The 27307-nt window shown below is 41.7% G+C and overlaps 1 protein-coding gene across 13 annotated transcripts in view; it reads left to right on the top strand.

Annotated features, from left to right (window-relative positions):
• DOCK7 (dedicator of cytokinesis 7) overlaps nt 1–27307 on the top strand; it is a 109905-nt gene that overhangs the window by 13668 nt on the left and 68930 nt on the right. For all 13 annotated transcript variants that reach the window (XM_079982082.1, XM_079982074.1, XM_079982086.1 and 10 more), the window contains exons 3-13: nt 9182–9357; nt 10116–10184; nt 12440–12569; nt 12682–12894; nt 13588–13673; nt 17581–17647; nt 19423–19572; nt 22333–22413; nt 22640–22805; nt 24264–24406; nt 27207–27300. In XM_079982082.1, the coding sequence (XP_079838208.1) occupies nt 9182–9357; nt 10116–10184; nt 12440–12569; nt 12682–12894; nt 13588–13673; nt 17581–17647; nt 19423–19572; nt 22333–22413; nt 22640–22805; nt 24264–24406; nt 27207–27300 (1375 nt within the window). The remainder of the gene's footprint in view (nt 1–9181; nt 9358–10115; nt 10185–12439; nt 12570–12681; nt 12895–13587; nt 13674–17580; nt 17648–19422; nt 19573–22332; nt 22414–22639; nt 22806–24263; nt 24407–27206; nt 27301–27307) is intronic.

Genomic DNA, 27307 nt, shown 5'->3' with positions numbered 1-27307 from the left:
TGTCTGTCTTCGCTGCTTAAGAACTTTATCTGTCTTTGAATATAGTAGAGCAGACTTTGATCTTCTTCATCTAATGCCTTAGATTTTCCCCCTCCCTCCTTTGCTTGGTAGTACAAATGCTGTCTTGCTGATTGAGCCAAGTAGGTCAAGCACCCATTGTTGTTATTTCTCTTTGACTGGCATGTTTGCTATTGTTCTTTAATAGAGAACAAAACATGATTTCAAGGGTTTGAAAGCCACTGGTAAATAGAAAGATTTCCACTCCCAAATTTTGTTCTTTTTCTGTGTCAGCACAGGTCCCTTGTATGGGTAAAAGCACACTTAGCTGTTTAATCCTTGGCATTTCAAATTCAAAGGATTTCTGGTTGCAGAACTAGAAAATACTTTATCCTGGCACCTTTAGAGAGCTGTTGCCAATCACCTTAGGATTAGAATAGAATAGATAGTCGCATGACTCAATTCCGTATAGCAGGGGTAGGCAACCTAAGGCCTGTGGGCCAGATGCGGCCCAATCACCTTCTCAATCTGGCCCGCGGATGGTCCGGGAATCAGCGTGTTTTTACATGAGTAGAATGTGTCCTTTTATTTAAAATGCATCTCTGGGTTATTTGTGGGGCATAGGAATTCTTTCATTTCCCCCTCCCCCCAAATATAGTCCAGCCCACCACATGGTCTGAGGGACAGTGGACCGGCCCACAGCTGAAAAAGGTTGCTGACCCCTGCCGTATAGGGTAGTTCCTTATGTTCATACATACTGTTTGACGATACTTGCATTTTCAGTAAGAGTCTATTATTAGATATTGGAGATTTTGTGATATGTGCAAATTCCATCAAAGATAACTCGCTGTAGGTGTCACCATATAGGACTTTTGTAATAGTAATTTGGAAACTTGGAAAGCTGCAGGGCAGTTAAAACATACTTTAAGAAAACACTCAGTATGATTTAAATCTCAGTTGTGCATAAGGTATAAATTAAAAAAGTAAAGACAAATTGTTTTTAAAAAATATTTTATTTTTTGAAAAAGCTTGGTTTAAAATGAATTTTTTCCCCCTCGAAATTTTTTGGCACAGATTCCAGTATTTTGTGAATGCCCCTTTTTGCTACAATGTGTTAGTAATGATCACACAGAATAAAAGCCACTGAAAATAGAATGCAGGTTGGAGCATTTGAGATGCTCACAGAACAAAAGGCTCTTAGACCTGTTCTTTTGATTCACTTGCAGCACATTTGGTTCCGCCTTGACAAAATAGCTTGTGCATCAAATCCCAAGACACTTTAAAAATGAAACGGCACTAGGAAATACAACAGTGTTGTATGGATGGAATAACAGATAGACATGCTTAGCTAACACATTGCTCATGTTGTAGCAGATGATATGGCAGAGGTGCAGGTAGGAGAGCAAATGGAAACAAGTGTTGGCTGGCTGAAGGAAGCACTAAAATACTGCAAAATACTGTGTTTGACATCCAGGGAAGGACAAAGTCGATAGGAAGCAGAATTTTATTTCCGAGCTAGTAAGGGGACATAGCAGTGAAGAATAACAGAGCCTTAAAGACAAAACGCTTGAGCGTCCTTGTAACAGTCCAGTTATAAACATTTGAGACAGGGTTTTATAATGCAAGCACTGACAACCTTAACTCTACCTGTGCACACTTCCCAACGGAGCCGGGTGAAGGATAATAGTTTATATAAACTCAATCTATCAAGCTGGTATCTTACTTTAGTTAAGGGCTGTGTGCACATTTATATAGATATAATATATGTATATCTTTAGGATGGCAGTACCCTCATAAGAGGTGTGAACCGCTGAAGAAGGCAGAATGTTTATTGCAATTACTGGAATATGCCAAAGGTAGTCATGATGAGTGGCTCTTTGTTCTGGTGCTGCTGCTGAAGCCCTTTCCCAGTTATTTTAATACAGCTGTAGAAAAACACACACAGCCAATCTGGTGTGCCTGCACAGCCCTGATGTCGTTGCTCCCCTGGCCACATTCACATAAGCTTTAGTGACTGGTGTTGGTGGGGTGGCTCCACAGCTCTGCCACACCACACCATCCGCTGGTGACCATTGCCTAATACATGTGTGGGGGAAATAAGTTGGAATCAGTTGTCAGTTAAAGTTCAACATGATCTTGGCTGTCAACATGACCTCCAGTGCTAGGCTATTGCACAGTTATAGCTGATAGGTGTCCCTCTTCAACCCTATGCATGTCTCCTCTCAAATAAATCATATTTAGTGTGTTAAGACTTGCTCTCAGGTAACAAGTGTAGGATTTCAGCCTTAGGAGCTTAGCAGATTTCCAAACTTAATGGCCGTTGCTTCTCTATTTTGTAATTCTTGCACAGCTTGTTTACCTTGTGGTGACTACCTTGACTAGTTGATTTTACTGTTGTATTCATAAATTCATAAATGCAACAGTACAATGAAGATAACTTGAAGGAGTTCGAACTACTCCAGTTTCTCCCTAGGGATGTTATATAGAAATACTTTGACATTTAAAACAGGCTTTTCAAGAAAGGAGAACTAAGTTTTCAAGGCAGCTTGTTCTCATGTCTAGGCTAAATTGTGTTTAAACTTACAATTTAAATGCATTTTTGCCCAGCTCTTTGCAGTACAGTGGTACCTTGGTTGTCAAATTTAATCTGTTCCGGGAGTCCGTTCGACTCCTGGAACCGTTCGAAAACCAAGGCGCAGCTTCCGATTGGCTGCAGGAGCTTCCTGCACTCAATTGGAAGCCGCGTTGGATGTTCAGCTTCCAAAAAAGTTCACAAACCGGAACACTTACTTCCGGGTTTGCGGCGTTCAGGACCCAAGCCGTTCGACAAACAAGGTACCACTGTACAGAGTGTGTAAAGGTAAAGGTAAAGGTACCCCTGCCCGTTCGGGCCAGTTTTGCCAGACTCTAGGGTTGTGCGCTCATCTCACTCTATAGGCTGGGAGCCAGCGCTGTCCGCAGACACTTCCGGGTCACGTGGCCAGCGTGACAAGCTGCATTTGGCGAGCCAGCGCAGCACACGGAACGCCGTTTACCTTCCCGCTGGTAAGCGGTCCCTATTTATCTACTTGCACCCGGAGGTGCTTTCGAAGTGCTAGGTTGGCAGGCGCTGGGACTGAACGACGAGAGCGCACCCCGCCGCGGGGATTCGAACCGCCGACCATGCGATCGGCAAGTCCTAGGCGCTGAGGTTTTACCCACAGCGCCACCCGCGTCCCTCATTAGATGTTTAGCCAGAAACACAAAGCATACTTAATAGTATTGCAGAAAGTTAATGCACCAAACAAATAACAATTGTTTGAAATATCCCTATAAAGAGCAACATGTATAAAATAAAATGTTACTTGCAGAAATAACAAACTATTTTACCATAGCAAGAATCATAACGTTGTCAAAACTTACATCCTATCTGAAACAATATATGGTAGGGATAAATTATATTCGCTGTGCTCACTGATAATAATAAACACCAGAAGTGGTTAGATGTTATTGATGCTATAACTATTCTCCATCGTCCATTGACAGAATGTTAACAAAAATAGGGTGTGGTTGGAGTCGCATAACAAGAGAATGACTAATGTCAAATATTGAAACAGAAGAAAAAATACTTAAGAGGAAGAAATTGGTGACCAAAACTCATTATCTGAGGTCATGTTCATGTGATCTTTGGGTGTGTAGTAGCTACAAAATAAAATATTTTAAAATAGAGGTATTCTGTCTCGGTGAGGCTGGTAGGGTTGTATGCATCTGCTGCGATGTTCAAAAGCCAACTTTTGGCATACCTTCATAAATGCATATTTTCGGTTGTATCCTAAGAGCTGGATTTTTTGATGTATGACAGCGGATGCACTGTTGATTGTAAAATGACATAGGTGAGCGTGTACCAGATTTTCTTGTAGTAGGAAATGTTGGTATGAATAGGCCCTGCAACTGAAACAAGAAGAATTTAACTCAAAAGAATCAATTTCACTTTCTTCTTCTTCTTATATAGCTTGCCTGGGAGCATTGTTGCCTGTTACACGTTAGACCTGTTTCTCTGCTTTTATATGGGCTTTCAATTTTTACAGTGAAAATAATGATACCTTCGCCAATGTTCCTTTGAAAAAGCACTTGAAAGCTTGACTGGCACAATATCCCATGTCCTGATATGGCTTATTGAGGAAAGGTCATAACATTGTTTTCTTAATAGGAACTGGCAACCTGTTCATCAGGAGGGCTGTGCCAACAAATCCCTTATAGCCAGAAAGGAGATAGGTTGACCTTCCAAAGCTTGCTTTCTCCGCCTCTCCACCATAAAACGCCAGAGTTTAAAATAATGCGTTTGTCTTTCATCTGCCAATAAGCTGACACAAACTAGTTCCTCTTCATAACCAAGAATTTATGTTTTGCCTGTTTACTCAGGTGTTAGGCAGTATTTCTGACTGCACAGATGGCGAGGCTAATGTTGGCTTTTGGGTTTGACATTTATGTTTGTTTACATCTTCATGCTATAATAGTCTACTGAAGAGGTGTAGGGACAAAAATGTGAATGCCTTCCCTGATTCTGGATGCTGATGAGCTCCTGTAGCCGTTGTTGACATCAGTTCTCATTATGAAGTTCCTGGAATGTGTTGGCAGTTTTACTTCCATTCCATAAAAGGAAAGACATTACTTGAATAAGGACGTTTGTGAACACTCTGCACCTAAAATAGAAACATTATTGTTTTAACTCTTATTGTTCTAACATTATTGCTCTAATCATGTCTACCTTGGCTCCCAGTACTTTCTTTCCACAGCCTTTTAAAGTCGTACTCTCTTTCCCTATAAGCAAATCAAAAATTGAATGTGTGCATTTGTCCTGGAATATGGCTGGCCCATATTTAGTCATGTATCACCCAATGGCCTGTGCTGAACTATTTTATACACTGTGTCTTCTCCAGATGTTTTGACCTACAATTTCCACCAGTGGCCAATGCCATACTGGCTGGCGAGGGTGGGGTAATGGAAGTTGTAGTCGAAAACATCTGGCGGGTATCAGATCAGGGAAGTTTGTACAATGTCATGAGAACATGTGCATTGTAGTGTATAAAGTACTGAGTGCCCTTGGAGAATCTCTCAGCCAGCAGTGGTGGGAGGGGCTGCATTGCTTACATGACCTCCTGTCACTGCCATTGGTCTGGCATATCAGGAGCATGAAGGGGAGAGCTTGGCATGATGCAAATACACTAGCAGGAGCTCTGGATTGGCTCTGCTGATGCGTTTGCACTCCACCAGCCTTGCTGCCTCCTCACCCCTTGCCTTTGTCTTCCCAGTACGCTGCAGGAATGGCAGTGTTGGGAGGTCAGGTAAGAAGCTGAGCAAGCCTCTACTGCTCTTAGCCTATCATTCTTCACCTACCATATTTTGTTGTAAAGTAAGGCACCCTATATATGGTTTTCTTGGCAGGAATTGATTCAAATTGATGGAGAAATAATAAATACAGTTGCCCCACAATCACCGTGATGTATGATGATAATTTATACTTTATTTTGTGAAGGGTGACGGTGTGCTGGGAGGGGCAGCCAGTCTATAATTAGAAATATCTTTTCCTCTTTTAGTGAAGATGAGGATTTTAAAAAAATAAACAACCAAATACAGTGGTGCCCCGCAAGACGAACTCCTTGCAAGACGGAAAACCCGCTAGATGAAAGGGTTTTCCGTTTTGGAGGCGCTTCGCAAAACGAATTTGCCTATGGGCTTGCTTTGCAAGACGAAATGTCTTGCAAGTTCCTGCGGGTCCCCCCCCCCTTTTCCCCCCTTTTCCTAAGCCGCTAAGCCGCTTATCAGCTGATCCGCTAAACCGCTAATAGCGCTAATCTGCTAAGCTGTCAATGGGCTTGCTTCGCAAGACGAAAAAACCGCTATACGAAGAGCCTCACGGAACGGATTAATTTCGTCTTGCGAGGCACCACTGTACAGCACATTACCTGCCCACATCAGTTTATACTCAGTTTAAAAGTTTGTCCCATTTATTTTCTTCCCTGTCTGTGTAGCTGATTATCTCTGTGTTTCTTTCACGTACAGTTTAACGCTTAGGTCTTCGTAGGGTTGTAGGGCACTCTTGCTTTGCAGCACCACAGTGGCACACCAAATTTGTGCTTTCCCTCCACCTTCCTTCAACAGCAGAACATAGCAATTTCGAGGGCTAGGATGCTACTGATTATTGTGATCACATGTTGTGGAGAGAGAGAGAGGGTGTTCCTGTTGGGAACAATGTTTTTGCATGGGAAAAGGGAGGGGGACCATTTCAGATGTTGAAATCGCATGGTGAATTTGGGCAAAGGCAACAGAATCTATCCCACAGGCAATGTATGTCACCATATCACCAGTTCAGAATGAATATAGCCATTCAGTGTTTCTGGGAGGCAGGGCAAATGTGTTTCACTTTGAACAGATCAGCAGCTTACTCTAATCTCAAATGACCAAGAATTGGTACCTAAAAGTATTTTTAGCATTTTAGTCTTTGGCATGATTGAACTGGAGATATTGTATTTGTAGAACTGCTGACCTTCTGGCCTCTCTCCTTATGGGAGTGCAACTATTGCCTCTATTATTCTCTGTTTAAAGTGTTGCACTGAAGCTACGCCTATAAAGTGTATGTCTGTCTCAAAGCTCTTAGAGACCAGTGCTCTGCTTATTTGAGAATATGGTGACACAAAGTGTTGATTCATGTAAGCAAATGCAGAGGCTGCGTTTTGACATCATGCTGAACTATAGCTTGACAGAATGTGAATGGGGCTAGGCAGGCGTTGAGTTCATGCTCCCTGCCATCCCATTCCCATTGACAAACTGTGCCTACTGGTTTGTGTGGTATGGTTTGTGTGAAACAAGCCAACTTCAATTATCTGTTTGGAGCAAAAAAAATGGAAGTTTCCAAGCTGCTCCTTGCAGCCGTACCAGGGCAATATGGTTTAGCATGACATTCAAACACAGTTGCAGATTGGGATATCAAACCCTCTTGACCTAGGACCAAATCCTGACTTTCTAAGGGGCAACCAAGCTTTATGCATTGTTTGGTCAGCCATCCCTTCTTAGCTTAAGGTGATTCTCTTCAGAATTCCAGCTTCATATGAAGAGTATTGCTGTTTCCCATAATCACTGCTTGACCATGACTGGGAGGTCTATATTGTTTATACTGTTTGTTTATGTGTGTATTAGGCTTTGTAGGGTTTATTTTGAAGTCTCCAGCCACTCAATAACCAGCCTATCAATCTGAACCATTTTGCTTGAGTACCTTCCCCCCTTTCTTTTGCAAAAAGCAAGTTTACTAATTCAGTCTTAACTTTGCAGCCCTGTATGAGAAGGAACGTCAGATCAAAGGCTTTGCTTTGCATTTGGAATTGATTTTGAAAGTAATGGAGGTGTTGCCTTGGAGGCTTTGCTAAATGCTGACATAGCAGCTAAGCGAGTACTCAGGTTTTCATGACTTGGTGATGCCTAAGGGTGGAAATGTCTCTCTCCTGAGTCACCTTGATGATTTTTGCTTAGGCTTGTAGTATAATGGAAAGCGACACAGCCCTGTAAAGTATAAAACCAGTGCATTTGTAGCACTGTTTCCTTTCACCAGGCAGAAGATGATATTATAGTGCGCACCACAAGTGTTGGACCAGGATCTCCAGATTCCTTGCATAATTGTAGCTCGCATTTCCTCTGTCCCCAGAATGAGCCATTAAGTTATGATGATGATGGGCGCGAGCTTCAATAAAATTAGGTGCTGGCTTTCACAGGGTCCGTTATCCATCATGAGCCAGGCATAATAATAAGACTTGAGAATATTCAAAGAGTTCTGTATATGTGTATTATTACCCCCAGATTGCAGACAGGGGTGGGACTGTGACTGAGAGGATAATGGTCTGTGAAAGGTCACCTAGCAAATTCATGGCTGATCTGAGACCTGAACCAACTACTCCCCAGCTCATATCTCACTCCTCTTAGCCACTGTGCTACATCACACCACATTTGGGAGGAGAGGACAGAACTCCTGGAACTAGACACATTAGCCTCTATAAGAAGAGTAAACTCTGACACTGGAAACCCTTTATTTGGTGAGGTTGATCCACTGTTTGCTGAATCCTCTGCTCTGACATTGCACTGCTCCTGCTGGTAGACTACTTAAAAAATCTCTTAAATTCACAAGAAAGCGGGAAGCTGGGGCTCATCAACCTGGGAAGGTAGCCCATCTAGGAGAAGGAAGACTGATCCTAAACCTCTGCTGCCTTGCGAGATATCTTCCAAAGAAGAAAAGGCTGAGGAGTAAACCCTACTACAAAAATCCAGAGGGGAGTGCCTAAGTTGGTGCCTTGTACACCTCCTTCCAGCAACTTCTGCAGCCAAGCTGGTACCAAACGTATTTCTCTGCTTGTCTTTGGGCCACATCAGCAAGGCCAAATGGTGTGTGTGTGTTGTTTTCTGGGCAGCCCAGGACCTCCACACACACCACCCAGACTAGTGCCCTGGGAAGGCACTTTGGTGCTGCTAACGCAGCAGTTTGACTTCATCCCCAGAGGTATACTCCATTGTCTTTTGAGACACAGGAAAGCAACTTACATACCATCTTGAAGGGCATAAAACTTGAGCCTTTGCCACATAGGAGTTAAATAGCATGACTAATTTCTGCAGGATATATGTGCACAACAGTTTGTTTTTGCTTTAGTTACTACATTTATATCCTGCCTTTCTTCCATGATTGATATTAATGTAGTTTACATGGGGTTCTTCCATTAAGGCGCTGACAAGAGCCACACCTTGGCTTCAGCAAGGCTCTGAGATTTTGATTTGCTGTTGTTGATATCCCATCTTCTAGTCCATGTGCTTTTATGGGGATGACTGTTGAGCCTAGCAAGGACTTGATGGTCTACATGTCTGTCTGGCTGTTTTCTGTGGGAGTGGTGACTGAGGGCTATTACTACAGGAGATAAATGTTTTTCCCAGTGAGGGAACAAAGCAGTTACCATCTGGATGTGTCTGTACTTGTGATTTTGGCCTGGAAACCTTAACATCTAATGAAATTGGCAGTCCTGTATATTTCTGGGCAGGCTTAGATATTGATATTTTTCAGCTGCAGAGGAAAACAAAATATGCAGAGCGGGGAAATTAAGTACAGATATATTTATTTTAAAATAGCCAAATATTGACACTTTAGTATAACTTTTCTTTATCTTCATAGGTGCCTCTTACTGAGCCTGTGGATCCAGTGGATTTGGAAGAATACCTCCTTACACATCCACTTGCAGTGGATTGCGGTCCTTTGAGAGACTTGCTTGAATTTCCTTCTGACGATATTGAAGTTATCTACAGTCCTCGAGAATGCAGGACGCTTGTGTCAGCAGTACCCGAAGAGAGGTAAGGGCTAGGCAACAGAGACCTTGGCCCATACTTGCAGCTGAGCAGGTATGGGAGATGGCCTGCCTGAAGCCATTAACAGGAGTTGGACTTTTTTATCCCCATATTCTTCTCTTCCTTCGCCACTCAAAACTATACACTGGAGCCAGGACAGCTTTGAGAGCAAAGAAAGCACAAGTTATACAGGTACAGAGAGATGGCAGTGGTGGCAGAATCAGAGTGTGGGGCCTTGGAGAAGGGAACTGTACCCCTTGAAATTCTTAGTTGAGCTGAGAAGCAAAGGGAAAGACAGTGAATTGACTGTGAGTCTAAAAAGCAGAGGCCCTGTGTCGCATGTAACTTATGGAGGAAGCACGTTAATTAACATTGAATGAAGGAAAGTGGGGCAACCTGTATGCACTTGTGATGACTGGAAACGTAGATGTTTACAGAATGCAAGCTGTATTTATTACAGTGGTACCTTGGTTTCCGAACTTAATCCATTCTGGAAGTCCATTCGACTCCTGGCTTCAGGAGCTTCCTGCACTCAAGTGGAAGCTGCGCTGGATGTTCAGCTTCCAAAAAACGTTCACAAACTGGAACACTTACTTCCAGGTTTGCGGTGTTTGGGAGCCGATTTGTTCAGCAACTAAGCCGTTCAGGAACCAAGGTTCCACTGTACTGGGGTATTAAATGGTAATTCAGCCTGTCAGTCTAAAATGAAATAAGATGTTTGTGATTTGAAGAGACAATCTAGAGCTATTTCTCCCTCCCTATAGTGAAATGGACCCTCACGTGAGGGATTGCGTAAGAAGTTACACAGAAGACTGGGCCATTGTGAACAGAAAGTAAGTTGTGTATTTAAAGTTATATATTTGAAGAGATGCCCTTCAACTGTGTGTGTTGGGCGGGGGGTGGGGGGACTGATTTTCAGATTGCAGTTGCTGTAGCTATTCAGAGCCGATGTAAGACCGTACTGCTATTTTACAGTTATCACTTTTAGGCAGGTGCCCTTAAGGATAACTTCCTAAAAAGGGGGAGATAATGGAGAAGTATGGGTCACCAATTCATATTCTTTCCCCTCACCTTTTTGCTGTGGATCCTTATAGGAAGCAAGTTAGATGAAAGGGCTTGCTGTATGCAGTCAAGAGATTGTTTGCAATGGAGCAGTTCAGCAGTCAGTGGGATGACTCATAAATCGTGTCGGAATAGAGCCTTTTTGCGTGAGACTAGAGTATATGCCAAGCTCACTGTCCTCCCAGTGCTTTTGTAATCACTTGGTAAAACCACTATTAACTACTCAAACGATTTATATAATTAGGTAGAAAAGAAAATGCCAAGATGAGAAATAAAAAGAAGAAGAAAATAATAATAGTGGAAAAGGTTGATAACAAGAAATGGAAGGCGGTAGGAAATAACTCTCTTTCGACGGTGCAGGAGTGTCATTTTCTCTGTGTGCAGGTTCAGATTATCATTCACAACTTTATGAACTGTGGTTTATGAGTCCAGGAATAGGCATTGGGGCAGAGGGCTCCTTGCTCACCCTTCCTCCCCTCCCCTTGTGTGACAACTTTGACACTTTTTTCCTGGCTTTGTGTTAAGCCACAGTTCCCTTTATATCTGGACTGGGGTAATTCTGGCTGAATGTCAGTTAACAAACCAGGCTAACAGGTCAGGTTCAGAAGGAGGTAGACAAGATGGTGTTTGCCAGTTTTGGCCGCCGCTGTTTCTAATCTGGTTCTGCCTTTATAGTAGAGCAGAATATTTGTACACTGACTAGAGAAATTTTGCCCTCCATGCTGGCTGGGGCTGAGGGGAAGCTGTACTCCAATACATCTGAAGGGCACCAGGAAGGTGAAGGCTGACATAGAGCGACACTGATAAAATATGGAATGTTTTAAAAGTAAAATTATCCAGTAGCAATGTTAAATATGTTAATGTTATTGGGCCTTCTCAGGCATATCAGGCAATCCTAGCCAGACAGCCCTATTATGGGCAATCTATTCCATTTGGCAACCCCTTGTGTTCCGTGTCATGTCTGGTTCCACCCATAAGCCTTTTGCCACCCACCCTTCTTTGCAGTCAGAATGGAGACTGCAGTGAGACAGGAGAGTGCTGTCAGCTTCTCAGGAGGCCAGAATAAATGTACTTAATTCCCAAGAGTTGTCATTAGTAGTCCCAGTGATATGCTCTTCAGATGTGCAGGTAAAGTAGAGGAGGAAGGGCAGAGAGTTGTCACATACCCATCAAGATCACATACAGAAAGAATAATTTTAATTTGGCTTCTGGGAAAATGGTAACACCTTGGGGATGGGCAACTCTGAGAATAATAGGCTCTTCCTGTATTCTGATTAAAAGCCACTGAGTTGCAACGATAGAATATGGTAGATTGGCTAAACATCAAATTGATGCAGTAGCCTATATAATAGTCAAAGACAGTGGTTCCCAACTGGTGGTCCATGGAACCCAGGAGGTCCGTGGCACCATTCACGTAACAAAAACTATCATAGGGGTATCACAAATTTCAAAAGTAGAGAGTCCATGGCTTGGCTTGGCTTTTGAAAAAACAGGGGGTCCGCAGTAGTTAGATAATTGGGAACCACTGGTCAAGGAGACCCTGAAAGCAGCCACGCTAAAACAAACAAACAAATGCTGTCATACTTGGATTGCTTATAAAAAATATTTAGTGATTTAACGAGGTGAAGGATACAGTCTACTAGGACAAATTGTTAGCATTTAGCTACATCGTGGTACACTTCAAGTATTCCATTGCTGATCGACGGGTGCTTATGCTTATAGGATTATATGGTCACGGCAGGAGTCATTTCTTATTGCAGCCAGGAAAAGTAACAAGATGAGTTGATTTTTAAGGCTGCAAGTCTCAATATCCTACACTGGAATCAACACCTGCAGTCAAAGAGGAGAAAATGCTGTTTTCAAAAATGTTGAAGTGTTGTTACTGAACTTGATGGACAGCATGATGCTGTCAAGAGTAGCAAAACTTATTTTCTGGGGAGGGCATTAAGCTTTCAGATGTTGCTCACCATTTCTGCTTGGTTTTGTAGAGGAGAGACACTGCTTAATACAATCTGTTTTTGAATAGATATCACAAACTGGGAACAGGATTTAACCCCAACACATTAGACAAACAGAAGGAGAGGCAAAAAGGCCTACCCAAACAGATATTTGAGTCTGATGAAGCTCCGGATGGTAACAATTACCAGGATGAACAAGTAGGTGCTTTATGAAGCCTGCATCTTAAAAAAAAAATTCACTGTGTTAAAAATACTTGTGACATTTTCCATATTTCACTTTACATGCTTCGTTTAATTTCTTCAATCTCAGGATGATCTTAAAAGACGGTCCATGTCAATCGATGACACGCCGCGGGGCAGTTGGGCTTGCAGTATTTTTGACTTGAAAAACTCCCTCCCAGATGCTTTGCTTCCAAATCTTCTGGATCGGACCCCAAATGAAGAAATCGACCATCAAAATGATGAACAGAGAAAGTCCAACAGACACAAGGAACTTTTTGCATTGCATCCAGCCCCAGATGAGGTATTGTGAGCTTAACTGTTAATACTAGCACAAAGCACACACAAGTGCCAGGTCCACCTCTGTAGCCAGATAGTGAGTGCTGGTCTATTATAGTAGGAATATATATATATAACGACTTGAATTTCAGAAGTCATTAAAATGAGATGGGGAGGGAGAAGATAGAGGCAAAATAGCATGATGTTCTGCCATAACTTGTTGGGTTTGTAGGCCTGTAGGGCCACAGCCGTCTTAAGTGGGATGAATTTGATGAGTCTACTTTGTTTATGACTAATGTTGAATACCAGTCCTAGGCTTTCGACAGCGGTGTTTGCCAGCTTTTGTAGAAAGTGTAGAGGGGAGTGGAGGAGCCAAAGATTTTAAAGGGATTGACCCTAAGATTGTATTTGCTTTTGTTTCCATGTGACTGCTGCCAAAGCAGCATGTGATTAAAGCACAAATCTGGACTTTTGGATCATCTCTTTCCAAGGAATTTTCTTACAGAACTCCAATCCGTTATTCAGTAGCTCTCCTAAATTAAACCCCTTCAATGTTATTTATAGTTGCAGCAAAAGCCACACGCTGTTAAGCTTGAAGATTAAATTGTATTGAATAGGAGGGGAGGAAATCTACTTTGCCTTCTTTAGCCATTTAACAATACACTTTGTTTGTGGAAGGAGTGCATGCATTACTTGCTGGATTTGTGCCCGATTGCAGGAAGAACCAATAGAAAGACTGGGCATCCCTGAAATCCCCAAGGAACACTTTGGTCAGAGGCTTCTTGTGAAGTGTTTGTCTTTAAAGTAAGTAATAAGGTTGTTAATTTTTTTAAAAAATATGCATGCTTACATTTGACCTGTCAAATCAATGCACCTTGTATGATAATTGGGACTGATAGAACTACCAAGACACAATTAATTTTTCAAATTCTACATTGAGCACCTTAATGTGCAAAGAGGGCAGTAAGTCAATTAAATATTCCCATCGTATGTTAAAAGCGCTAGACATGATGATAAAATAAGCTTGCCACAATATTCAAACCTGGCCATGCTTTTGTAAAATGGTATGTACTATAGAATCACAGAAGTGTAGAGTTGGAAGGGGCCATGGGGGTAATTTAGTCCAATCCCCTGCAAAGCAGGGAACTTTTGCCCAACGTGGGGGTCAGACCCACAGCCCTGAGCTTTAAGAGTCTCATGGTCTACCGACTGAGCTACAAGGCAACAAACCCATACATTAAAGTGGTATTGAGTGCAAGAAAGTGAAGTGCTAATTTAATGAAGGGGTGTAGGATTTTGAGGTCCATTAAAATAAATAAATAAAGATTGGGCCAGATGTATTTCCCCTGGGAGAAAATTTAATGGGATCATCACTACTTGAAAGGTCCTATTGCTAGGTAAAGGTAAAGGTACCCCTGCCCGTACGGGCCAGTCTTGACAGACTCTGGGGTTGTGCGCCCATCTCACTTAAGAGGCCAGGGGCCAGCGCTGTCCGGAGACACTTCCGGGTCACGTGGCCAGCGTGACATCGCTGCTCTGGCCAGAGCCAGAGCCAGAGCCAGAGCCGCACACGGAAACGCCGTTTACCTTCCCGCTGGTAAGCGGTCCCTATTTATCTACTTGCACCCGGAGGTGCTTTCGAACTGCTAGGTTGGCAGGCGCTGGGACCGAGCAGCGGGAGCGCACCCCGCCGCAGGGATTCGAACCGCCGACCTTTCGATCGGCAAGTCCTAGGCGCTGAGGCTTTAACCCACAGCACCACCTGCGTCCCTCTGAAAGGTCCTATTGCTAGTGCTTGAAAGGTCCTATTGCTAGTGCTCACCAATTTTGATGGGAGGCCCACAATTTGAACTTGATGGTAGACCCACAGGCAGCACCTTTGAGGGTGATGTTAAGGCCTGGGTAAGTTCATATGAGTTCAGGTCATCTTTCATGTAACCTGTCCCTAAACTGTTTAGGGCTTTAAAAGTCAACACTAGCACTTTCAATTGATCCAGAAACACACAGGCAACCAATGCAACTAGTATAATAAAGATGTAATGTCTGCAAAGTCTTACTTCATAGCAGAGACACAATTCCTTTCCTCATCCTGTTTACATCTGGCTTTTATCCCACAAACAAAGGACAATTGACTAAAAACAGCATGATTGATGTAGCCCTTTTTTTGAGATGAGATTTTACACCACCAGTCAGACAGCTGATTCAGTAAGACAAAGTTGAGTCTTTAAATCCATGGCTGCCTCTTTAAGACTTGAGACTTGAGGCAGTTAGCAAAGCTTTCACTGGGGAGAAGAGAAACCTGTTAAACAAGTTTAATGAAGTGGAGCTCCTGAATGTAGGGTTACCTGCAGCTGGTTCATTGCCTATAACTCTTCTCTAATAACACGAGGTAAAATTTTACTGGTATTCCCTTAGAGAAATAAAGCACAAAACTGATTTTCCACATGGCTGTATTCATCTTGTGTGTCCTCACTTAGGTCAACCCTTCTTGTTAGGGAGCTCCAGTTAGACTAGAGTGCCTCTCGTAACTGAGATATATGTTTGGAATTGCCTCCTAGAGGAGAGCTGCTTTTAAGCCCTGACACTAATCCAGATGATTCCATGGCATAGCCTTTTACAGGGTGTTGTACCAGAATGCAGTTCCCAGGAGAACTCTTGTACAGTGAATGGCTATATATAAAACAAATTACAGCAGTTAATTAAGATTTTCCTTTTACAGAAATCTCTTCACATTAGTTCTGAGGAAATGATATTTGTCTTTATTGTACAGAGTTCATGTTTATCTTGTGCTCTTTTTTAAAAAAAGAATGAGAATTGTGTTTAGTGCCTGGAAGGACAAATATGTATTTTATAGTTTTTATAGTTACAGGTAGGTAGCCGTGTTGGTCTGCCATAGTCAAAACAAAATAAAAGAAAAAAAATTCCTTCCAGTAGCACCTTAAAGACCAACTAAGTTAGTTCTAGGTATGAGCTTTCGTGTGCATGCACACTTCTTCAGATACACTGAAACAGAAGTCACCAGACCCTTCTATATAGTGAGAAGGTGGGGAGGGGTATTACTCAGAAGGGTGGTGGGAATCTGCCAATCACCCATTCCCACCACCCTTCTGAGTAATACCCCTCCCCACCTTCTCACTATATAGAAGGGTCTGGTGACTTCTGTTTCAGTGTATCTGAAGAAGTGTGCATGCACACGAAAGCTCATACCTAGAACTAACTTAGTTGGTCTTTAAGGTGCTACTGGAAGGAATTTTTTTTCTTTTATAGTTTTTATAGTTGTAGGAACTTTAAGCCCACATACTCAAAACTGAATTCTGATGTTTTATTTGCTTCTGAGATTTTAGTCCTGCATCATTCAACAGTCCATTATAAATGAAGTAATATAAAAATACAATAATTAACTATAATAATAGCATTTGTAAAAGAACAAAGAACATTACAGGTATTGATTAACAAACTAGCAGTAACAAGACAGTGAAGAGTCATATACACTAGCAGATTCTTTCAGGTGTTAGAGAAAAATATCCCAGACAAGGTCAGAGTATATCACAATGTCTAAAAGTTGTCATAAATATAAGGGTGTTCTGCCATCTGTTCAAAAAATTATGGTGAGCAATTATTGAAATGAATGGGACTTGCTTTTGAGCAGAAGTGTTTTGAAGGCAGTCTTTATTAGCTAATAGCCATTATTTTACTGGCAATTGGTACCATTAGTGGCAAGAGAGGGACAGTTTTGAGACTTACAGTTCTTTGTTCTCTGCTGCCAGTGATAGAAAGATAGAAGCCATGGTGAACAGCTGATTGATACAAAAGACATAATCTCATTGATCTCCATGAAGTAAATTCATTAATTCTGGTATTGGCAGCTTTGGAGAACTGCATTTAAACCAGATAAAGCTATTTGTGATTAACGCCCTGCTCCTAAACACTTTATGCAGAAGGACTGTTGATTTTAGCTCAACAGTTGCAAATAATGGGCTTAGGGTAGGGCTTTGACCCAGTTTGCTGTCCATTCCCATTCACGCCTAAGTGCTAAACAACTTCTCCCACTGATTTCATTAGAAGTCTGTTTAAGATTATGACCTGAGATCTCGTAATACACAGCAGATTTTAAAAGGTTTATGAATAGCAATATACAAAAGTGCATAAGCTGCTGCTGTGCAATCAAACTGGCTGACAACCTGTTTTAAACACCAGCATATTTCGGATGAGGCACATCAGCTGGTGCTGCTGATTAGGCCCCCATGCAGGATCAGATCAGGGGAACTTGTTGCGGGTTTGGGTTTTGCAGGACTGCCTCTAGATGGCACAACTGTTAAGCAGAGTCAGCAGTATGTGTTTCCCAGAAGTTGTGAACTGCCCTGTGATCTTCAGATGGAAGGGTGGTATACAAATTCAAAAAATCATCATCATCTGACAATTGGTTTGTCTATGCAGTATTGCTGAAAAGTGGCAGATAGTGACTCTCCAGGGCTTCAGACAGGAATCTTTCTGAGTCATACCTTGGAGACAGCAGGGATTGAACCTGTGTCCTTTTGGTATGCAGAACATGTATTTTACCCCTGAGCTATGGCATCCTAGAGTTATTTCTAGGGAGCTACACAGCTGCAGTAGTGCAGTTTCAGTTGGGAAATAACCTTGTTGCTGTTTGGTTGTGTGTAAAACTGAAAAAAATGTAAGAAATAGAGCTAAACTTTCTTTCTCCTTTAAGATTTGAAATTGAAATAGAGCCAATTTTTGCAAGTTTGGCATTGTACGACGTTAAGGAAAAGAAAAAGGTGAGTTATCTGCTTGATGCTTGCTTCCTTTGCATGGCGTTTGAACAGCATGCAGTAAGACATAGGTGGTAACAGCAGCTCTCTCTGCTTAAGAACACTTGAAGTCTTCACTGGAATACTGCGTTTTTCATCCCTGCTATTCAAAATTACATTGAGAAATAGAAAGTAGAACAGAAGGAACTGAAAGTACTGTAAAGAATGGTGGAGGTTGCTGGATACAATAAACTATTTTACGGGTTGCCTGATTATTTTATTTATTTATTTACAGTATTTAGGATATTTCTAGAATGCCCTTTTTTGAAAAGAGCTCAGGGTGGTGTACATCAGCCCAAATAGGCAAAACGCAGTGAACACAGCTAAAAAAATCTGATTCCAGCAGGGAGAGTGAAACTTGATGGGCCCCTGAGTTTGTTCCACTTCTATATTTTTTTTTTATTGCAATAGAAAAATAAATGAAATAAAACCAAATAAAGTTTAGGAAGCAATGTAAAACAGCAAGGAAGTGAAGAAATAATGAGAAGCAGCCAGCGGAGAGGGAGGGCTTGTGTTGTTGCATTTTTTCAATGCCTCAGTGGAGGAAAAGAAAACATGAAGAGAGTGAAAGCAAATGAAGACAATACAATGCAAAGAAGGAAGAGTACAAAGAGAAATAATGAAAGAAAACTTAACTGAATATAAGGGAAACAGTGAGACCGGGGGGGGGGGGGGGGGAGCGAACTGCTCCGTCAAGGCAGGAGGGAAAATCTGAGGAGATTCAGCCAGCCTCCCACAATTCTTTGCTCCTGCCTCAGTCATGTGCAGAGGAACTAGAAGCTCCTGCCTCAGTCATGTGCCGAGGAACTAAGAAGCTAGAATTATGGATGGAAAGTTCCCACTTCAATCCAAATTATATTCCCTTATGAGAGGGCTTCATCGACATGCCTGACAGCTGTTGGGTACTAGTATCTGTTATTTTGGGTGAGAAGGGGGTTGGAGCAGGACCATTCATCCTTGCCAAAAAAGAGGATCTATCTATCTATCTATCTATCTATCTATCTATCTATCTAGAGAATCCACATCCCCTAAAGTATATTTTCAGATTATCAGGTCTCTGATCAGTTGGAAATTATCATCTGAAGGAGAGGGGAAATTGACAAGTCCCATGATAACTAAAACCTCTGCTATCAAAACACTTGAACTGCCCACTACCAAACTTTATCCCTAACTTTCTCTCTAGGTTGCCTCTAGAGGGGGATGGTGATGTTCCCCGTAGCTGCATTGAGCTATTAGCAAATTAGCAAAGCTATACTGGAATGCTTTCCACTCCGTATCCAGGTCCAAGTTAGGGAGGAAGGCTGGGGCTCTCTTGTCATTCTTGATGGATGGCATTGAAGCATGTACCAAGGAGAGGGTGACGAGTGGAGAAGTGGATCCCTGGCTGTGCATGCTGTTTTGAGTACATTGGTTTCAAAGCCATTGCCTTGCTTATTTGTTTGAAAGGTTATACTTCTCTACAGTATCATTGGTGGGCTGCAGAGTTGTTGTTTTTGGTGGTGGTGGTGATGGTTTATTTTTAAATAAGTCCAAATCATATTGGGACAAATAGCTATATTGCCTGTTAAGAAATGAACAATTGAGCTAGCTAACAGGTTTTTGGGTCTGCTGTTAAAAGCTAACCACGGTTGGCATGAAAGTGAAATTAACATATGTCTGCTAACATTTTATTTTTTTACATTTTTAAATTTGGTGAAGCCTTTGGATATATTTCAGTATAATTAGCTATTATTTTCTTTTAGATTTCAGAGAACTTCTACTTTGATTTAAACTCTGAACAAATGAAAGGGATGCTGCGTCCTCATGTTCCACCTGCTGCCATAACCACTCTGGCCCGGTCAGCCATTTTTTCTATTACATATCCCTCTCAGGATGTCTTTCTGGTAATAAAGGTAAGAAATATTTTTCCCCCTTTATGAATCTTTATCTCGGAAAAGTGTATTATCTCCTGGCACAAGTAACCTGGTTGCATTTTGCTGGTACTGTGTGTGTTTATTTTAGCCTTCCTCAATAGGGAAAACTGAAAGGAAAACTACAAATCTTGTGAAAATCAGATTACAGTATGACCCTGCTTAGTGTTGCCATTTCCTTTTGCTGACTGAATTCAGTCATTCTCAAACTGAAGAGTTTAATCTCTAGAAGTTTGGTTTTTGATACTAAGATATAGAGTCTGTTCAAAGACAATTCTTGCTTTGACCTTTCTTGCCTTAGACTTGTAACATTACTGAACTCTGAAAGCAGATAGGGCAATATAGAACAATGCCTTAGCCTGGGGGAGGCACTTAAGATAGTCACTATGCAATAGAATTTTTGAAGAAGAAAAAAGCTTCCTAATGCCATGGGAAATATGTTAATATTGAGATTCACGTTGCGTTTTCCCAAATTGCCGAAGCAAGAGGGAAGCCTCATTGACAGCAGCGTTAAGAGGAGATTCTGTTCTCAAATTTTGCACACGTCTCATTGCATACCTTCTGAAGCCAGAATCTGCATATATTCACAGTAGTTGATTTTTACAAGAAAAGAGAAAAAGATTAACACCATGCAATCCACCTCAAAGAGCTTGCACTTGCACATTAATGCTTGTAAACTCAATGAGATGAGCCTAGCTAGCAGTCATTTGTTGAAAATAGTGCTAAGTTTTTGGTCTGTGAGAAGGAAAAGGACATGAGCAAGATAAATAAGCCAGAAAAATAGCTTGTCATATGTCACAGGCCAGGTGCCGTCATATATTGTGCTCCTTTTTAGATCATTCCCCTGCCAGTTAGTTTGTGAAATGGCTGTTTGCAATGTAATCTGGGCCCAAATGAGATTTGGACAGTGTGAGAAGAATTATTTTATAGAAAATTTCCTGCTTCCAAAACCTAACCACACTAGCTATGACATCCTATGCAACCTTCCTCAACCCATTTCCCTAGTTCCTAGGGATAATGGGAATTGCAGCCCAGAACATCTGAAGGATACCAGGTTGAGGTTAGCTGATCTGCATACAGTGGTACCTCAGGTTATGAACTTAATTCGTTCCGGAGGTCCGTTCTTAACCTGAGGCGTGCTTTCACTAATGGGGCTTCCCACTGCCGCCGGCCTGCAATTTCTGTTCTCATCCTGGGGCAAAGTTCTCAATCTGAGGTACTACTTCTGGGTTAGCAGAGTTTGTAATCCGAAGTGTTTGTAACCCGAAGCATTTGTAACCCGAGGCACCACTGTACTTAGCTGTGCAGCAAATGTTTGGAACTGTCAGCCTTGGCAACCTTAACCCCCACCCATCCCAACTGAGAAGATGTAGAACTTGGGCTGAATTTAGCACCTTCCACCTCCTCACAGATTATCAGTATTGTCCAAACTGATGGTGCTGACCATCTGTTTTGATGCTTTTTGGAGTCATAGAAACATGCCTGTGTGCTAGGTGAAGACATCCAGTATTATAAATTGCTCATGCAGCAACCTTTTGCATAAGTATTTCCAGATCCAGCAAGAGGAGCACATGCAAAAACCTGTTTCCTTGGCATATCATTGAATCAGATTAGGGTGAATGAATATATGAATATGGTTAGTTGCTGGGAACAAGCGTGTTTCCTAAATGTTGTCATCGTCCCCCCCTCCTCCAGCTTGTTTGCTTGCTTCATCCACATAGGATATCTATGAGGGAGTGAACTTTTCTTGTTTATAGCAGAGCCTGGGTTTCCCCACCAGCAATGCGATAAGAAAACCTCTCTAAATGAATGCCATGTTATTAACCTCTCTCGGTGACATTTGAATTGAGCTGTGCAAAAGGATCTTTAGAAATATAAATGCCAAAAGATAAGAAACAATCTGGGTAAAACTGTCCATCATAAACTCTCTGCCTTGCTTCAAGGCTTGATTCTTTCTCTAAGAGAGAGACAGCTAAATAAAACATTTATGGAGAATGTACAGCTCCCCTACATGTTTTTCCCAAAATTCTCCTTGAAGAAAGTAATAATACTTTCAGAAAGTCTTGCTTAGCTGTGTCTCCTTTTTAAATTTCCACATATATTTAACAGTAAATTAGTTAGAGCTATATGTAGCCACAGTGGCAGCATCCACACAGAAGATGTAGGTGGAGGTATCAGCAGGCTTTGGGGAAATATCAAGGTTTGCAGAAGTACAAAAACGGGGTGGGGGGGTGTTGGGCCAATGAGAATTGAGCATGCTCAGTGGATGCGGAGTGCTGGCCAACTGCTCGGTGGGGAGAATGGAATGGAGTGGCAGGAAACCCGAACAGGAAGACACCACACTGCATTTTTCTTCTTCTTCTTCCCTTGTCTGGTCTCACTTGTAATTAGATGTTCCAGAGCATGGCACATCCAACAACAATGCCTTGGTTTGGCTCTCAAACCAATCAAAGCCCCAAAGCCAAAACTTTAGGTAGAGGCTCCTCTGTGACTTTTGCAGGGGCATTGACTATGCAATTGAAATTGCTTGCACATACATAGCTGAAGCCTCTCTTTACCTTTTATAGTTGCAGTTTATATTGCTGGTTCAAAAGAGAAAGGGCAGTCTACCTGATTGGGTGGGTAGCTTAAATTGTGCTGGCTAGTCAGTTCATTGTGTATATGTGTGGTGTACATATCTCCAACATCATGCTTGCCTCTTCCTTTCCTTCTTCAATCCCATCCCACTTCCCATCCCCACAGCTGGAAAAGGTACTACAACAGGGAGATATTGGGGAGTGTGCGGAGCCATATATGATTTTAAAAGAAGCAGATGCGGCAAAGGTAAGCAGTTTTCAATGGGTTTGGACCTAAATGCAGGTGGTGTCTTTTTTTAAATAGTTCTGTAGCCCTTAAAACATTTGCAAGTTTCTCATATTTTTAAAAAATCATACATTATTGAAACAGTACTTCCTTCTATTGAAAACCCAGCATTTATTTATAGCAGAGGCAGTATGAAAAAATTCAGAAATGTTTCAAGTTTGTAAGTTTTGGGGTTTTACCTCTGCAGAACAAGGAAAAGCTAGAAAAACTGAAAAGTCAATCAGAACAATTTTGCCAAAGGCTTGGCAGATATCGCATGCCTTTTGCATGGACGGCCATTCATTTAATGAACATAGTCAGCAGTGCTGGAAGTTTGGAGAGGGACTCTACAGAAGTGGAAATTGCTGCAGGAGGTAGGTATCTGGATAATTACAAAGTGATTCTTAATCTTAACACAAACTGTATCATGTCATTTATGCTTTTGAAACAGCGTGCTTAAAATGGCTACTTCTATTTTGAAGAAAAACCAGCTGCAGGACCTTGATCCAGAACATCTTTCTGTTTTGGACTGGGGCTTTCTAGCAGCTTTTCCTTTGAAATAAAAGTGGCCCATTCCAGGGGGTGGTACAGTTCTATAGAAGATGGTATTATGTGTGCCATTCCTAACTTTTTAGTCTTCTCTAATTGAATGTCAGGGGCTAATGTTCTCTGCTGCTTTCAGCGCCTCTCCTTCCTTGTCCCATTCTTCTGCCATGCTGCTCTATGTATCTTCTACAGCCTTCTCTTATTTATCCATCATGCTTTCTTGCTGTCTCTTTTAAAGTTTTGTTTAAAGCTGCTGCTTCAGTAAAAGCTTTTCCTGGATTGCCATTCGCCTCCCCTATTTTGCCCCATCTTTGTGGCACCTTGAATTTCACTCAGGCCTTGGAGAAAGGATGCCACATTTTCGATGGTCACTACTCTGATCCAACAAAATAGTTACCGTATTTTTTGCTCTATAAGACTCACTTTTTCCCTCCTAAAAAGTAAGGGGAAATGTGTGTGCGTCTTATGGAGAAAATGCAGGCTGCACAGCTATCCCAGAAGCCAGAACAGCAAGAGGGATGGCTGCTTTCACTGCGCAGCCATCCCTCTTGCTGTTAAGGCTTCTGAGATTCAGATTTTTTTTTTCTGGTTTTCCTCCTCCAAAAACTAGGTGCGTCTTGTGGTCTGTTGCGTCTTATAAAGCGAAAAATACAGTACTTTGGTTTTGTGTTTTTTTAACGCCTCAGGGTTTGTATTTGGGCCTGGTGCACAATATGTGTTTATCAGCTTGCTTTGCCTATTTTTTCCCTTGCCCAAGCCTCGGTAATGGGGTGAAAGGAAAAAGGACAAGCCTGTAATAACAAATAGGTTTATCTTTCAAGGATTTTCCTTGTAAACCATCTGTTATGCTCTCTAGAACTAAGTCTGAGAGAGTGTTTCAGGCTGATGAGCATTTTCCAAAGGAGTGGATTAATCGTTGTGAGCCGCTCAGCTCATCTGAAACCACTGTTCAGCATCTTCCTCATCCCCTCCACCCTCCCAAAACTGCCAACTTCATCATTTTTTGCAGTAGGAGAAAAACATAATTCTCCACATGATAAAGACTTTCATAATAGGCACAAGGCACTGGGGTATGGTTGATGTGAGAGGAGCAGAGGTATTCAGCTGTGCTTCATTGTTTCCTAATGCCTCAGGAGTGCGATTGTCTTAGCATTAACCACCCATTCCATCTTTCCTTTCTCATGATTTCAAGCAACTGCCGTTCTCTTCACATGCTGCCTCCTAAAACAAATGTAGTTATTTGACTTTATTTTGGCTCTGGTTTTTTCCTGCTTTCTTTCTTAAAGAACGCAAAGGGTCGTGGTCAGAGAGGAGGAATTCTAGCATTGTCGGCAGGCGTTCCTTGGAAAGGACAACGAGTGGGGATGAGGCCTGCAACCTGACTAACTTTAGACCCGCTACCCTCACGGTGACAAACTTCTTTAAACAGGTATTACACGATTCATTCTCACGGTAACATTACATCACTGTCTTCACACTTTAGGGATTGGCACGGGAGTTTTTAGCCCTAGACCAGTGGTTCCCAAACTTTTCCCTTTGTGAACCACTTGAAAATTGCTGATGGTCATGGAGTATCACTTATTGATTTTTCTCCTGCTTGTAGAAGTTGTAATGCTCTGTGCTAGATGCAGTATGCTTTTAAATTGCAAATTTTTTGCATCTCGCATTGTATTACAATTCAGCTATTTTAAAGCAGCACGTTTAGTAACACTGAGCTTTCAGAATGGGCAAGCTAAAAATCCAAAATAAATAAGAGAAGTTTATGACCAGGGTCAGTGAATCCCTTAGTCGGGTTCTTGGGCTGGTGCAAAGCAGTGCTTGAAACTCCCATTGTTCTAGGTGCATTTTGCGACAGGAAATTTCATTAGTGTGAGCAGTTTCTGATCTCTGGGTGCAGTACTATGTCTAATATTTCAGATTTAAACTGCAGAATGGAAGGAAAGGAGGACCTTTTTCTGCCTCCCCACTTCTAGCTACTTTCTGAAGACTAAAGAAGAAACCCTCTTAAGAATATTAGGGCAGTGAGCAGGGGAAGGACTAGACCATGTGAAAAATGAACACAATATTTTAGCTGCAGTTCATTCGTTTTCAGCTTTGTATTCTTGTTATAAAAAAGTACCTTGACATTCTGTTGTTGTGCCCATAACGTAGGTTTAAAGTCCTATTTAGTTCCTAGCTTTCATATCTCAGTTTCTAACACTGGTGCAACCAGTGTTACAGATAAATTTGAACCACATGTTACAGGTAAATTACATTTATAGGTAAATTCAAACCACATGTTATGGACAACAAGTAAAGGGTATCGGAAGAAGATATGCCAGCTCACTTCGCAAAAATTCAGGACAATTTAGATAGGCTCTGCATAGATTATGCAAAATTGGTGCTTCTTTATGTCAATACCAGCAAAGGTGGTCAGCACCTTGGTCTACTGATCTGAAAAAAGCCCAGATTAATACTCCCACTACACCTTGGGTTTTGCAAGGAGGCAGATTAAGAGATTTATAAAACAAGGACTTGGAGATTCTGGGTCAGGTCAGGATTCCCATAAGCAGCATGCTAGGATTAAGAAAGATAAATCTAGAATATTTGTGTGTGTTTCTAGTTGAAAGTTCAGGTGCAATTTTCAAAACTGTTTCTATATTAACTGAGAATACCATATTTTAAAACCAAGGTTATGTTGGCAACTGTTAAATAAAGTATATATCAACCAAGGTTTTTATTTTTCTTCTTTTACTTAACTAGCACTTTCGCTAGCTGCTGAAGTAACTACATTTGACCTAAATTGTATATTCTCAGCATTATATTCTAATTCCCACCATCCCTAAACAGTGCATTATACTGGAAATCCGCTTTAATAATGTGAACTGTCTAGGTTGCAGGAAATGAAATTGTTCACATTGTGGGCAATTTTCCCATTACTAGCAAATAGCAAACTAATTAGCAACTTGACTAGCATAAGCTGCAGTGGTTCAGGGCAGTGTGACACAAGCTCATTTCTGATGAGAAGGGTAGAGTAGATATTTCTGCCCAGCAACCTAGGAACCGCAGCCCTTCATTATTATCACTTAAGTTTGCCACTTTGCGCCGGTCTCTAGAAAACAGATTGGATGCAGATTGGATGCACTGGTCTCTAGAAAACAGATTTCATGCATAGAAAGTGCTCCACGGCCCAGCCATGAGTTCGTCTTGGTCCTTGGCCCTACCATAACATTCATGTGTTAGGTGTGGATGTCTGCAAGGGAAGCCCAGTTGCGCACGGCCACAGCTTGCATAGAGGTCTACCCATGTAAGCTGTTGCCTACAGACATCAACAATTAACATAGGATGGGGCCAGGGGAAGCTGCATAACCTTGAGGTGGACTTTAGTAGCATAAATCCTTTCTACGTGTAGAACACATAGGAAGCTGCCTTCATACTAGTGGTCCATCTACCTCCATATGGTCTACACTAGCTGGCAGCTGCTCTCCAAAGGGTATTACCAGGCTTACCTGGAGATACTGGGGCTTGAAACTGGGACCTACTGCACGCAAAGCTGAGAGCTGTGGCCCTTCCCCTATGATTCACGTGCAAAGGGGGTACGAAACGCCTGTAGCAAAACTGTTGGTGTTCTTACCTTCAATCAAGATGGATATCATACTGCAGCTTTTAAGGCCACTTACTCCAGTGCAGTCTCAGTGAACACCCAGTGAAATCTTTCTGTAATGTGGTCTGATTATTGCAATGTAAAGGAAGAAATACTGTAGTTTAGTTTTGCTGCTAGAGTCTCTCCAGTGCATTTGTAGGCTCTGGTTCTGATGCTCTTCCTGGTCAGATAGGAGTATACCTACTAAGTCAAAGGAAGTTGCTCTGATCAGTTGAACAGAGAAGTCAGAGCTATATGCCTCGCTTAACTTATAAAATGAGAATAAAATGAGCATTAGTGGTTCCCTCCATCCTGAAATCATTCTGGCCTTTTTATATATATATTGGAGGCTTACTGTAATTACTCCTGATTGCAATTAAAAAGAGAATCTCATCTAGCTATGAATATGTTATAATTTAAAACAGAGAAGAGCTATTTAAACAATTCATCACAAACATAACACTTTAGTGGTTATTTGATTATAAAGACAGTTCTTTGAAACCTTGGAATATAATGAAAGGCAATAAAGAATGCAAAAGGAAAGGTTTTTTCTACCTAAGAACACAGTTGAAAGTTACTGCATGCTTTTATTTTTAATTAACAATAGGAAGGTGACCGCCTGAGTGATGAAGACCTGTATAAGTTTCTTGCGGATATGAGAAGGCCATCTTCTGTTCTACGGAGGTTGAGGCCTATCACAGGTATTTT

The sequence above is a fragment of the Podarcis cretensis genome, assembly GCF_951804945.1.
Source record: "Podarcis cretensis genome assembly, chromosome: 6".
Lineage (NCBI taxonomy): Eukaryota > Metazoa > Chordata > Lepidosauria > Squamata > Lacertidae > Podarcis > Podarcis cretensis.
The sequence above is the reverse complement of the archived record's forward strand: the minus strand, read 5'-3'. Positions and strand labels throughout refer to the sequence as shown.